Below are 15,347 nucleotides of genomic sequence, written 5' to 3'. Positions count from 1 at the left end.
AGATGGTTCGTTTAACTAGTATACGTGATGTACGTTTTTTTTAGGGTGGCTAATGAACATGTTCCAAAACGCGACATTAATTACTTGAAGACCTAATACAATTAACCCGTTCTTTCCAAGTGTAAATATTCATGGGCAAATATTTTTGTTACTTGCGCATGCCTCCAGGATCAGAAGAAAGCAACTAGCAAGTTTACTAAATAACATCTACAAGATAGTACAGAGGCAAGATGCAATAATACTTTTTGAATCACGATTGACGTCATTTCGCATATGTTATACAAATTGCTTAATGTCTTTGAATATTACAACTAAGACGAAACATTTTTGAATGTGGTATTTTGTATTTCAATGCAAAAAAAATATAAAACATAAAGGCAGTGCTGTATATTAATAGGTTAGGTGCGTAGAATCCTGTACGAACCTAATAGCCGTGCGGGGCGTCTCAATGATAGCAAAGTTAAACCTATTTCGCAACACGTAATACCCTCCAAACACCTCTAGTACAAATGACACCTTGAGGTGAATGGTGTGATATCTCAGACAGCAGAGTCTGTGTGTTATAGTTTTGTGTGTGAATTTCTTCATTTGTTTATAGACACTTAGATGACTGGTACTGTCACTCTCCTGCACCCCCGATATCCAGGATTTGAATACGTCGCTAGAAGTAGTGTCTCTTACTATATAAGTCAATCGTTTTTTTTTCATTTTTGGGGGCTCTGAGAGATGATAGATCCGTTCCCCCAAATACTTTCCTTTTGCAGTGCATATCTACTATCTACGCTCCCTCCCTTTCGCTGATAGTGATGTCATCCGTATTTTTCTACTCCTAATTTCATTTTTGCATAGTTTAATAAAGTTTTTAAAACTATTTCCCACGCACACACACACACACACGTTACTCTTTTAATAATATAGATTTTGCTATTATTATTATCAATATTTTTACTGGTATAGTTATTTTTATAAGTGGGAGAATAATAAACCTTCTTTATAACTTGTTGTTTCTTGAATTTCGCGCATAGCTATTCAACAGCTATATGCGCTAACCGTCCTTAATTTTGAAGTGATGGACTGTAAGGAAGGCAGCTAGTCAACATCACTCACCACCAACTCGTGGGATATTCCTTCTAATCGAATAGTGGGATTTGACCATCACTCTTATAACGCACCCATTGCCCCAAAGTGCCTTATATCTTGTCTATCCCTTCAAAGCTAGAGACGGCTAGCGAAGATACCCCTTGAGTAACTTTGTGCGAATATCCGAAATAAACACAAAGATAAGCTAATGAGTAATTTTGTGATATATGGATTGAATTTATTATTAACTTTCAAGATTATCCAGTAAAAATAAGAAAACGTTATTTCCAGATTTTTTACTTCTATATGCTCGGTGATTGTTTTGCTTTGAAATGTATTATATTTCAAAACGCATATTGATCGAAACAAGTTGATCTTAAAGGATTAAATGTGTAGAAGGCATTCTGTGACGTAAAAACTAACCATTTGCAGAGAAACTCTCAAGATTTCCCAAGTTAAAAGCATAAACTAAGTTTGTAGACTACTTGATAACATCCATATTTGGTATAAATAATGAGTGAAATTGTCTTTTGTTGTTTGCTGGCATTTGTGATTGATTTTAGAGAATTGTGTACTGCCAAACTGCTTTTAATGAAAGAAGATTTCGACTGCTTAAAGAAATTGTAAAGCAATGAATTGTTCATACTAAAATTTGTAAAAATAGCTGTTACTTTTCCCAACGTATTTCGTCAGTGTTTGATTTATGGCAAAGCTACTAAGACTGTCCACAATCGTCTCTAATTTTGAACTGTTGAACATAGGCAAGGAAACTGGCCGGTAGCACTCGCCGCCAACTGTTGGGCTACTCTTTACCAACGAATAGTGGGATTGACCATAACATTATATTGCTCGTACAGCAGAAGATACAAGCTTGCCCGGCAACGGGTTTGGATCTCGCGACCCACAGTCACCCTAACCATCAAGTCGCATATAAGTTTTCTGAGAGAAAATAAAAAGGTTTATAAAAGGAAACTAATATTAAATTTCAAAAACAACATCAAATAATAAAAAGGCTTTTTAACAATTGTAAATATTTCGTATTGAAAACTTTCAAGAGAGCAACCAAACTGCCGTAGTCCAGTGGGTCAACGGTAAGTTTCCGAAATTACATTGCTAAAATCCGGGGTTCGATATTCCGCAGGAAACAGAATGCAGATAGCTCATTGTGTAACTATGCGCTAAAAGTCCAACAACAACTCAAATTGCCCTCTATCTGACTATCTTTAGTATAAATTATTTTGAGTTACTTTAGTTCTGATTTACATAATGTTTTAATTTTTTTTTTTCAGAAATTGTTAATTATTTGAAATGTTATTTCTATGCGAGCTAAATATTTCTAGAAATATTTCATCACACATTAAAATAGTGAAAAAGCAATACGCTAATTATCAAGATTCCCATAGCGACAGTTAAAGAAGTTATTTCACGCGAGGTAGAAGTCATTTCACTAAGCTTGACTCCTCCTGGTGGCTCAACGGTTAATCTGAGGACCTATAACGCAAAAAATCGGGGTTCAATACCCGCGATAGGCAGAACATATATAGTCCTTGATGTACTTTTGTGTTTAACAACAAACAATCCAGCAATGCCATGCTAAAGTTTATATATATATATATATATATATATATATAAAATAATTACATTATATTACTATACAGAAAAGATTTTAGATGAGTGAAAAGTTTTGTATAAAACAGTTATAGAAAATACGTAGAATTCTAAAAAAAGGAATACTCTTGTAACCAAAGTTATTTGCATGCGCACACTGCAGGTTCCATAAGTTTGATCCATGTTTTTGGTTCTACTATTTAATGATGAAGTACCTAGAAGTTGTATAACAATGTAGAACTCTGTTGTGTAAACAATGCGATATCTAGAGCCGTGTTAGCTCCTAACTGATCCAGGCTCTGTATTTATATTGGTACAAGATGGCATTCCGCTACTAACATTGCAGAGAAACAATAAATGTCTTTTAACCAGTAAGAAATCAATTGCTCGCTCGATCAGAACTTGCATCAAAGGAAAACAAAAACGGAAGTTTTAAGTTATAAAATGTAAGGTGGTGTGTCAGTACAAACTAGACGTCACTCTCTTTAGACGTTGATGAAAGAGGTCAGTTGATTCTAAACTACACTTGTTCATGATCGAGAAGAAAAATGCGATACCTTCTGTAACAAGAAATCAGAGGGTACTAGCAGTTTGAAGTTTTTAACAGGTGCCGTTGTAGTAGTACATTATCACCAAAATATGCATTTTAAATACTGTGTTTTTCAATGTCAGTGGTTACATTCTAGCTCAACGACTTTTATCAATAAAGGACTTGACAGAATTATTAATTAGATGATTTACTAAAGATGGAAACATGTTTTCACAGCTGTGTGTGTTTGTCAGCAAGATTTCTCTAAAAATATCCAATAACTATGACCCAATTTAGAAAATTTTGTTTTTGGAGGGTCAAGGTCACAGCAAGGTTATGAAAATCCAAAAAAAATCCCTATTTGTTAACATGGGGGACCGATTTTTTACACTATATTTACTCTATAACTCAGTCAAAAATGATCGATTTTTTAAGAAATGTGGTAGACACATGTAGGCCCGCCATGACCAGGTGGTTAGGCGCTCCACTCGCTCGATATTTTTCAATGAAATTAGATGATCAAGTTTCAGTAATGTATTTCTGTAGTATTTTAGTACTTCTGTAGCTTTCTGTTGAAAATTTACTTATCTTTTTATTTTTGTATTTCAGTGAATATTTAAATAAAACTGTCGAAATAGGTTTGCTCAGATTGTATTAACAAAAGCAGAATGTGGACTGATTATATGTGATCTTTCATGTTTCGCGAAGCTTCATGCACGAATAAAGCAGTGGCCAATGAATGTGTTTCATGATATCCCATGGTTCCATGCACCTTGACAAAGGAATGCCAGGTTGATAAAAAGTTAGTGCTCCCCTAACTTTGCTTCATTTATGTGAAGAAGATCCTCGAGAGGACGCTAGCTGTACCGTTGATGGAGTACGTTTATGATTGCTTACGTTTTATTCGTGCTTTTAGTGAATACTAGCTTTAGAAGTTACTAACTGTTCGCCTCTTTAATAGTCTTTCCTTATATCTATTACTTACTTACAGATAAACCTATTGAATAAAAATTCTATTACACAAGGTCTGTGTAAATGTTTACACTGTTACCTTAGTGTAATAGTTAAATATTACATGTTAGTGACATTATGTATTTTGCTTATCTTTCTTATTTTTATTTTTGTACTTAACCGTTTTTTTTTACGATTGCTTTCGTCAACGAATTAGCTTTCTGTAGTCAATACCAGTTTAATTGAACTCAACTATTCAATCAATCATTATCTTACTTATTCATTTATTCCTGTTATCTAGCTGTATATTCAATTACTGAAATCACCGATTGTAGAATAATCAGATTATAATCTCTAAATATAGTTGATGAAGTGGATGAAGAGTTCTTTGATGAAAGCCCTGAAGAGGACGAGTCTCTGTTAGTGCCCCTCCCTGGAAGCGGGAAGAACTTGCCTGACCACATAATTACGGGTTAGTACATCAGGTGCTTTGTTGCTGGTAGCTCGTAATAATTAAGTTATTAAAAGTGAATTTACATAATTGTCTGGGTCATATCGGTGCCTTAGGGGTAACGCTCATAAATATAGTGTTATGTTCTACTCTTCTACTCTTTAGTTCATTAGCAGTTCCTGTAGACAGAATCTAGCGAGAGTACTTTCTATACGATAAAAAATAACAGCCATTACTCGGATCTTTTACTTTTTCATTTGATTCAAATTGAACAGTATTTAGAAGTGCATAGCGCCAGATAAACACCTCAATGTGTACTAATTCACGATGTTCTGCTTCTTTTTTATTGAGTTTTGTAAAGCCAAAATGTTAATTTCGTGCATAACTATCTTATTACCAACTTTAAATGCTCACTCAAAAGCTGCTATTGAGGTGTTAATTGTTAAAACACTTTTCGCGTGTATTTTTGTGTATGAACAAAATAAGCTGTAAAATTACTTGCAATTTGAAACGTTTATTTTCCCTTTTATCTGTCTTTAACTAAAAATTTGGCAACTTTAAAAACTATGGAAGATGCTTTTCCCTTAATTTAAACAAAATATCTTAAGGGGCACTCTCACGAACATGTAAGAATGTACACTTTGTGTGTTTTTAATAGATATCGCAGCCTTACAGGTGGAACCACCGAAAACGATTATTATTTTATAATATAAAATAAAGTATAAGTTACTGTAGAAATGTCTTACAGTACGACTGAAATGGTTCTCTTTTATGCAGTGTTAACACTTAATGTTAAGAACGAAAACGTGAGAAATATAGATGACATTTACACAAAAGGTATGTGTTGATATACAATATACTTCAATAGTGTTTTCAACAACGTCTCGGGGACGTGCCTTCGAAACAGATAAAGGCATATTCACAAATGCTTACTGTGTATTTGCTTATAATACTGTTTTTAGAATGTGCAGACTCTCACTGAGTAAAATCGTATGATTGTTCATTGTTGCTCTGTTCCGCAAGAAGCTGAAGTTGTAGAGATTAACGTTTATACTCGTTGCGAATATGACAACTAACCAATGAATAAAAAATCAGCAGCATGGAGAAACTAAGGCGACAGGTTTGGGGAATGAATCATCTCGCTAATCTAAACACAACAAACAAGAAAAGTTTAATAATTTTCCTAAAGAGAAATATAACAGCAAACAAATAAACAAGAAGACTGTTGAGCTTGGAATTATATATATATATATATATATATACCACAGATGTATTATGTTGAGTTGAGAATTAGGTGACAATCCCAGCTGTTGCACCGCCAGGCACTGACCCTCCATGTGGAGACCGGCTGCTTCGCAGGTGGCACAAAATAATTCTTTTACTGCTATTACTAGAGGCTTTCTGGCTGTTTACTGTCTTATTGATTCCCAATCTTTTGCTCTTCCAAACTACATCATACGGTGCTTTGTTTTCTGACAGTCTCATTCCTCTGAATATCTATGAAGACCTTCCATGGTTGCCGATTTTACGTTGCTAATGCAGAAGAGGTTGATATTCTGCCACTAGAGTTGTACTGGAGTTGATAAAGGGGCTTCTTATGTAAGCTTGTCACCTTCCTCGTTTACCATTGCCCTGCATGGCCTGACACATACATCCATGTGATTGTCTTAACCTGCAGCTGCTTTGCTTTCTGCCCCCTATTGGCTCAGTGACAAGTCTGATGCCTTATTTTGCTAAAAACCGGGTTTCGATACCCATGTGTGGGGTCACAGCACAGCTAGCCTATTCTGTAGTTTTGCGCTTAACAACAAACAAACACAAGATTTAATTTCTGCCGTCTATCAAGGGATCAGCCACTCTGAATTTTATACAGTATTACCTGTGAGTTAGTCGCAAATATTATGTTAGTGGTTTGTTGCTTCCAGCAATTCAGAGGAGATGCTTGCTTTATAGCTTCTAGCTCCATCACTGTGCTGCTTAGAGGAAGCTTTAATGCTCCACCAGCCTTTGCAGAATGTATTGACTTCGTAAGACAATGACTGCCCAACCAGCTCTCTCACTGTCTTTAATGTAGGAACCTCTTGTGACTGTGGTGACAGGTGATTGTCCACCATGCTCTTTAAATACGTACTGACAGGATTTTCCTGTTTCTTCCTCTTATCAATCTTTTCTGTCTAGGCTGATCTTCAAATATTTCGGTGTCATCATATGTTTGTTCCACATGGAGAAATCTGAGGTTTGGAGGTAATAACTTGTCTCAGTGGTAGCTCTATAACGCCTTTCCACCACTGTGTCTGAGTACTCGGCTGGTGTTTACGGTGTCGTTGTGAAACTAGAATGCCCTAATTGATAAGAGCAGTTCAGTAATGGAAATCGAGGCCTTTACACTGCAAAGCCCTAGTGAATAAACTTGTTGTAAGAACTGTTGGTGTTCTGCGATGCTTCTGAAGCCTATGCGCAGAACATTATTAGTGCATCATTTAATCACTCTGATAAGACATGGTTACACGTAACTTTCATTGCTTTCAATTTCAGCTTTGCTATAGCATTTGCTGTACACCAGAATCTCAAAGGCAAAGGTTAGCACATAACATCTGATTGGACTGTTAAGGCGGGCTATATCAATGGTGTAGCTGTTGAAGAGGACTGGTGAAAGTGGTGATCCTTGTGGCAGACCAATGTTGATGATGATCCAATCCGATTGCCAGCTTGCATGCTTTACGGTGCATCTTCTGGTAGTTAGTGCAACTACAACCCATCTTACACTTGTTATCCTAATGCCTATTCGGATCAAGAATGGACAGTTGGACTCCACTGTAGGCATCTTACAGATCTAAATCTTTTGCCAAGGTGTTATAACCAGTTTCAGAACGTTAATCCATGCTTTTCTTCCGCTGCGATACACAGATAATGATGAAGGTAGTACTGGTTCAATCTGAGACGCTTCTAGCTTATAGTCTTCTCTCGGATCTTGCCAATGATATTTGTAAGACGTTGGATAATTCGATGGTCTTTAAGAAGAGAGTGATCTTTATGTGTCTTATAATAACTAATGATGACTATCATATAATGAAAATTTAGTCCTCATTGCTTTTTAAAGCATATTATTATTATCTTATTTCCAATGAGGAGAATTTTGTTTAAATAGAATACTAACTAACAATTTAAAATATTTTATTGCTATGCAAATGCCTCTTAACTATATTTTACAAAACTGTGTCTATAGAGCCACTAGGGTTATCTGAAATGTAAAGATATATATTTAACGTATATTCGTTTATTTTAGAATTTTCGTGAAAAACCGTCCGTAATTTTGAGCTGATAGAGGGATGGCAGCTAGTCATTAGCACCCGCCGCCAACACTTGGGATAATTTTAATCTGACTCTAAAATTGGATATGCTCGTTACTCCTTTAGCGCACCCACAGCCTCAAAATACGAAAAGTGATTTTGTGGGAGCGGGAAGTGAACCACAATTCATCGGATTCTCAGTTCTTGCACATTAACCACTAGGAGACGCCTGAAATATTTAATATGTAAAGTCTCATGTGACATAATGTGACAAAATGACATAATGTGACAAAATACGAAAAGTGATTTTGTGGGAGCGGGAAGTGAACCACAATTCATCGGATTCTCAGTTCTTGCACATTAACCACTGGGAGACGCCTGACATATTTAATGTGTAAAGTCTCATGTGACATAACTTTTAAAATTGTCAAGATGTCAGCTTTTACAAAGGTTGCATATCTAAATTAAGTTATAATAAAATATCAAACAGATAGTACCGCATAGAATACTATTTAACATAACCCTTGTGATTAACTACATAATTCTTGCAATTTTTGTAGTAATTCATTTAAATTAACTGGGTAGCCTTTTATAAAAATCAAACTTTTATAACAGACATTTTTCATATTGATTAGCCCAAGTACGATAGGTTATTTGAACAATCATTCTTAAAATATGTTTGTGTCTATACAAATCTGGACGTTTCTATAATTTTGATACGAAATTTTTTTGATAAAAGAATCAAATTGTAAACTTTATTTTATAAGTATATTTAAGACTTCACAACAAAACACATTCGAATTTTTTAAGGCTTTAAATAATAATTTGCTTGAAAAGAAGTAAATGAAATTAACTAATTACAGTATAACATCTGGTGCTCTGAGATTCATTTTCATAAAACATAGTTTAGTCGATAAAAACGTTGGAAGGGAAATTAAAAAAATATATTTGAAGTATAGAAATGACAATATATTTCAAAGTATAATTGACAAGCGTGGCCGTAGTGGTTAGATCGCTCGACTCGCAATCCGAAGGTCGCTGGTTTGCATTCCCGTTCCACTAAACATGCTCGCCCTTTCAGCCGTGGGAGTGTTATAATGTGACGGTCAATCCCACTATTCGTTGGTAAAAGAGTAGCCCAAGATTTGGCGGTGGGTGGTGATGCCTAGCTGCCTTCTGTCTAATCTTACACTACTAAATTAGGGACGGCTAGTGCAGATAGCTCTCGTGTAACTTTGCGCGAAATTCAAACAAACAAACATACCAAAATGTTATCCTGATTTTTAAAAGGGCGGTTGTAGGAACTGGCGTTCTACATCCAATTTACTTTCTACCCCCCTCCCATTTTTGGATTATTTGAGGAATTCATTTATCTTTGTAAATTAAGTAAAATATGAAAAACTAATTATATTTCAGATAGATCAAAACAGCGATCATGTTTGGGGGGGGGGGCGGGGATTCGAACCCGTGACCCTTAGATTGCGAGTCAAGCGCCCTAACCACCATTGTTATAGATGTTGATCCTTAACCTCCAATTTTCACAAATAAATATGATACTTCACACTTTTAAATGCTCTTAGATGTTATGTTATTTTATACTATCGTTGTTTAGCTTTTAGAAGTGTAATGCAAAATAACTACAATTCATATAAACATCATATATTGTTAGAAGTAATGTAAGAATTTGTTTGTCACACCCGTTTCTGACTTATAAACACTTTTGTGCTGTTTTGGTATGTAAGCCCTTAAGTACTGTTATGATAAATAAAATAATACTTGTCAGTATTTTACTATCAATCTTAAAAGACTAGCCGCGGAATTTTTTTGTAAAATAACTATAAATACGAGGATAATCTTTAATAACGTTCCCTATAATCTGGAAGTTGAAATTTATTTTGAACTTATGATCCGAAGTGGAATGAATAAAGCTATTGGCACTATCGGTATTAGTATTTCTATGGTGTATTTATGGCATAGCTGCTAAGGCTATCTACCACCGTCCGTAATTTTGAACTATTAACCATTTTCTTGTTTCATCGTTAGGAACGCTTTTAAAGGTAAGACGATTAGTTGTGATTTCTCTTTAAAGTACGGCTTAGCGATTAGGGTGCTCAGACTGTGAATCCAAAGGTTCATGGTTTCACAGCCTCTTGCTGCAAAGACGCGCTCCTCACTGTGTAGCCGTGGGTACACTTGTCAGAGTGACTGTCAAATCCCACTATTCGTTCAGGCAAGCGTAGCCCAAGAGTTTGATGTTATAGACCTTTCCTTTTGGTTAAAATTCGGAAACACAAATATAAATAAAAAAAAATCATTCTAGAGTTTACAAAAAACAAAAATGAAATGCTTAAAACGAAATCAATTGAAAAACAAATTACATCTAAAGCTTTCATTTATCGATATCATATTATAGCTTCTGTGAAGGATATCGAGTCGTCGTCTGTTTTGTCCGGTATATTCTATTTATTCGTGTAATTATTTTCCAGTATAATTCATAAACTTTTAAATTGTCCTCCTGTTACACACAAATATCTGTGCGTTTAAAATGCAAGTCACTTGTTTGGCTTAACGCGCACATCCAACCAATGAGAAGACAACTTTTTAAATCACTTTTTGGTTGTTTTTTTGTTGTTGTTGTTCTTTAAGCACAAAGCAACAGCATACGTTATATGTATTCACCACGAGTATCGAAACCAGGTTTTTGGCGTTATAAGCCCTCCGACATGCCGCTGAGACATTGTGGGGGGTGGGGACATCATGGTCAGACTAACAAACACTGATTAACTGCGAACCTTCTCCTTGCAGAAGTTGTAGTAAAAGAATGATGAAGTATGAACTGTGAAATCAGAGTTTATTATTAATTTGTTTGCGAGAGAGCTTCATTTTTAGAAGTACTTTCGTTTTAACGCAAAGATGTACCATTGCAATATTTCGATTTTTTAATTATATTTTACACTTTAATTTCTACTTAAACCAAAAGCCCAACCTTCAGTTTCATTGAATTTTGAACTAGTAAAATCATTATTTCTAATAATTTTATCATTTGACGCTGTATAATGATACAGACTGCTTCTATATATTGAGTATTCTTTGTTTATAAGGAAATGTTAGTAGTTTTAACAAACAGAAATTCTTTGCACGGAAAATATGTAATTCAATTAATAAAAAAATATTTTGTGTTACTAGCGGTTTATTAAATACGTTTCCAAAATTTCGTTGTACGCTCTAAGATGTGATCCCTACAAACACGCCCCTTCTTGTTGACAAGATGAGAATGCACATTAATAAAGGTGTAAATTTAGACTAAGTAATAGTACACACGCCAGCTATGTGTAAAAATCTGTGAATTTATAAACATAATGAAAAGTCACGAAAGTGGTATGTGAAAGTAAAATAAAACAGCCGTTAACCGAATCTCTTTCATTAAAATAATTTTATTACAGCTATAGCATTTTATGAACAAAGTATTTTTTTAAGACAACATTTATTCAAAATGTATATATTTACAACCGTGTATATTTATATGGAATATTACTTCTTAAAATAACACTATTTAATGTTTAAGTATTCTATCATGGGTATAAAAAAATACTTTTTCTGTGGAATGATATAGAATTGTACTGTTTTGGTGTAACTCCTGTATTAGTACTTCATACACCCCAAAAGTGTGAAATTACAGCTTTTTTTTTTTTCGAGTGCAGCATTGATTTCCAAAACGTTTCGTCACCTTAACACTAATTGTATTACAACACAAGTGTTATAATTATGATAGCGTAAACGAGATGTAAAGAACATATTACATTGAGAACTAAGCACTAGAACTGATAAGATTGAGCACTAAAAATATAGGATAGTTCCTTCCAAAATTAAACAAATTTTGTATATTTTACAAACGGGATTAATCTACAACACTCGACTGGTTACATCTTTTTTCCCCACTCATTACGACGTCACTATGACAAGTGAATTAAAATGGACAAAATAATAGGTGAAAGATTTATTACTCTTTCCAAATGAAATTAATGAAAAACAGTGTTGGTTTGAACCAGCAAGGAAAAGAAATGTAAGAGTATAAAAAGACTACCGTTCGTTTACTTTTACCATTTTTTTTTTTTGCTACTTGCAAATGTACCTGCTCCAAGCGGAGCAATTTTTTTTTCGTTACCTCAGGGGATGGCGGGACAGCGTGCGTGTGTGTCACTCAAGGGGGAAAATTAAAGTGGCTGCCAAACTCGTAAAAATTAGAAAAGTAATAAGGTAAGGTGGTTTTAGAGTCCTTTTTGGGCAAGTCCAAGAACCTTTGAGCGTTTCATGGCGATCATTAGTTGGAAGTTTTTTTTTTTTTTGTTACGGGTAGTAAAAGATACACAGGAAAATAAGCCTCTTAAAAGTATGGATTGCGAATATGTTGGTAATGGAGTATTATAGGGTTTATATCTTCCCACGCCATGAATAACGCTTCAATAAAAACGTAGGTAAGTTGACAGATGTTTCATAATATATGATAAGCGAATCATGAAACATTTGACTGTTGAATTGAAATTGCTTGTTACATATTGAGAATTTGAAATGATCGAAGGTCGCATTAAATAATTTAACTTTTAATAGTTGAGACGTACCTTGGATTTAGGGTTAGAAATATGCCGGTATTTTATTTAATTTACGCTATTTGCCAACAAGATTGATTCACACCGTTTTTGGTTTTGTCACAAATAAGCTTGTATCTGATAATACAAGTCACGCCTATTTCTAAATACAAATTCAATCCAAACAACGTTCATATTAAAAATAAATACATAATAATAAATTCGTTACATACTTACTGTCTAGGTATCAGTCTCTGAAGAAAGTAACTTGCATGCAACTTGTCTAGGTCAACTAATACTTCCCACCTTGCTATATAGGTGACTATTTGTGCGACGAGACGGAACCTTGTGGCTATTAACTGAATAATGTAACTGGTGCTAGATCAGCTAGAAGTTTTCACATTGTTGTATAGATGACAGTCAAAAGACTGTAACTGAGATATTGGCCATTCTTTATTAATTAATTAATTTAGGGTTTCGGTAAACGTGTCGAATAACTTGGTCTCGTTCAGTCGTTATTTCTTACCTCAAATTTATCAAACATAATTTGAGTGATTTCACCCAACACGCATCTTTGGACACGTCTTCACACGGAGTATTGTAACATGACACGTATAAGCGTAAAATTACTCAGTATTATGCAGTAAGTGTGGACCCAACCAGTAGTGAACGGTATAGGAATAAGTCACTAATTTGAGGGCGACAGACATGTTAATTTTCCGTACATCTTGCAAGTGTTTTCCCTCACTCTATATGCGATTCTGCTTTGTTGTTTCTTTGTATATTAAATAATGGGAAAACAGCTTTGCGTGATCACCATTGTACATTGTATGTATGTCTGTAAGAGGAATGGAGGATTGTGAAGCTGTTGTAACTTACAGTCGATTGAAATATTGTATCAGTTTTGTTTTTTAATCCCACAGCTAATCAGTCTTTGTGGAAGAATAATTGATGACTGAGGTTGTTGTGTGATATTGAATACTAAGAATTAAAACACTGAATGATAGTTCTCAGTATTACTTTGTAATAATATCAGATAACAGGATTCGTGGGTGATTTCACAATATTTCTGGATACTCACGTTTCCTCAAAGGATTATAGGATTTAGAAACAAAACCGGTATTAGACACAAGAACGGATGCGGGTTAAAGGATGGACGTCTGTCCACCCACTAATCTCTTGGTAACGCGACGTTTCATACTCCTACCAGCCCTGTTATTTATCTTCAATAATAGTTTCTCCCCGAATACATCCTGGCTTATTCTTTGATTGCGCTGCATGATGTACATATCAGATTGAAATTATTTCGTAGTGAAATTAACAAGACACTAATTTGCCGAAAATACTTGAGTGAAAACGTATAATAAAAGTGACAGTTATTTACCATCATAGTTCAAAAGGCATAAATATTCATCTTTTATTCAAAAATAACTAAGATTGGCAGTTATATTATTAACTCTTTTAAACCCATAATTTTACGCGCGTTTTGCTGGAATTATTTTCATGATGTCCTAATACTTATTACCATAATTTTATAAAAATTTCAGTTTTCTTAATTTTGTTTTACCCCCTTCAGCATTGGGAGTACCCACATGAAGCATAATTGAGTAAATAGCCTCTAACCTCTCCTTGTTAAACATTTGGTGCCACTGTTCGATGGGTAAATCGGGAATTTCGGCCGGAGGCTACTAGCGTCCGCTCGGGTTTAATGATTTAATCATAGTTATTACATTGATTATTGATATGATAATTATCATTGGCCTTAAACTTGCTTTCATTCTTTGTGTGATGTATTATCATGATTGAAATGCAAGTAAGACAACGTTTTCTCATCAAACTAATAATATGTGGTTCTTCGTGGGTCCCCAAAATAATATGTGTATCAATAGATCAGTTTTTCGTCTTTTAACCGTAAAATTGGCTGGATTGTTACTGGATGTATGAAAATTTCTTAGGCTTTATCCTGAAACTTCTATGGCAGGTTGAAAGGTCCAAACTCGAGACGCTACGCTACTGATCATGCTCTGCACATTCAGCTGTGGAGACATTATGAGAGTGACAGTCCATTCAGTTCAAAGGTCCGGACAGGGCCTTTGCGGGACGAATACTGTTGGCTTCCTTTGGTTATTAATTAAATAATTAGAGCCGGTTATACCTGAATCCTTGAGGTCTATAACTTTGTTATTGTAGTCCACGCCCACATAATGTGTCGCTCAGGTTGAAAACTCCAATTTCGAGTATAAAGATCAGCTCTCGTATAATAAGCCTGGATTAGGGCGCTTGACTCGCAATCTGAGGGTCGCGGGTTCGAATCCCCGTCCCACCAAACATGCTCGCCCTTTCAGACGTGGGGTCGTTATAAAATTACGATCAATTCCAGTATTCGTTGGTAAAAGAAGACCCCAAGAGTTGGCGGTGGGGCTGATGACTAGCTGCCCTCTTTTACTGCTAAGTTAGGGACAGCTATCTCAGATAGCCTTCGTGTAGCTTTGCGCGAAATTCCAACCAAAGTCATATAATAATAATATTCAACAATAATAATAGTATTAGCACGCAAGTATTAATTGACGAAACTCGGCTTTTGCGTTTCAGATCAATAATCATTCTGGCAAATTCGTTAGAATAAACATCGGAAATTGAAAGCGTAGATGTTTCTAGCGTGGGTCAGTTGAAATAAAAGGATTGCTGTTCTAATCGTTAGTACTTTATCGATTGAGAATTTATCTTAATAAGCAATTAAAACACCAGAAATTTGATGCTACTAATAAAAATGATTCATTGGAATATCCTGTTTGATTGATATTATGTGACAATTTTTAAATACTATTTTTTTTTTTTTTTTAAGTCCAAAA

General features: G+C 34.9%; 1 protein-coding gene across 3 annotated transcripts in view; it reads left to right on the top strand.

Moving 5' to 3' along the window:
- LOC106458340 (zinc finger protein 423-like) overlaps positions 1–15,347 on the top strand; it is a 189,310-nt gene that overhangs the window by 7,967 nt on the left and 165,996 nt on the right. For all 3 annotated transcript variants that reach the window (XM_022384528.1, XM_022384529.1, XM_022384527.1), the window contains exon 2: positions 4,533–4,640. In XM_022384528.1, coding sequence (XP_022240236.1) covers positions 4,533–4,640 — 108 coding nt within the window. The remainder of the gene's footprint in view (positions 1–4,532; positions 4,641–15,347) is intronic.

Source organism: Limulus polyphemus, unplaced genomic scaffold (assembly GCF_000517525.1).
Source record: "Limulus polyphemus unplaced genomic scaffold, Limulus_polyphemus-2.1.2 Scaffold448, whole genome shotgun sequence".
NCBI lineage: Eukaryota > Metazoa > Arthropoda > Merostomata > Xiphosura > Limulidae > Limulus > Limulus polyphemus.
This window is presented reverse-complemented; position numbering and strand designations above follow the sequence as displayed.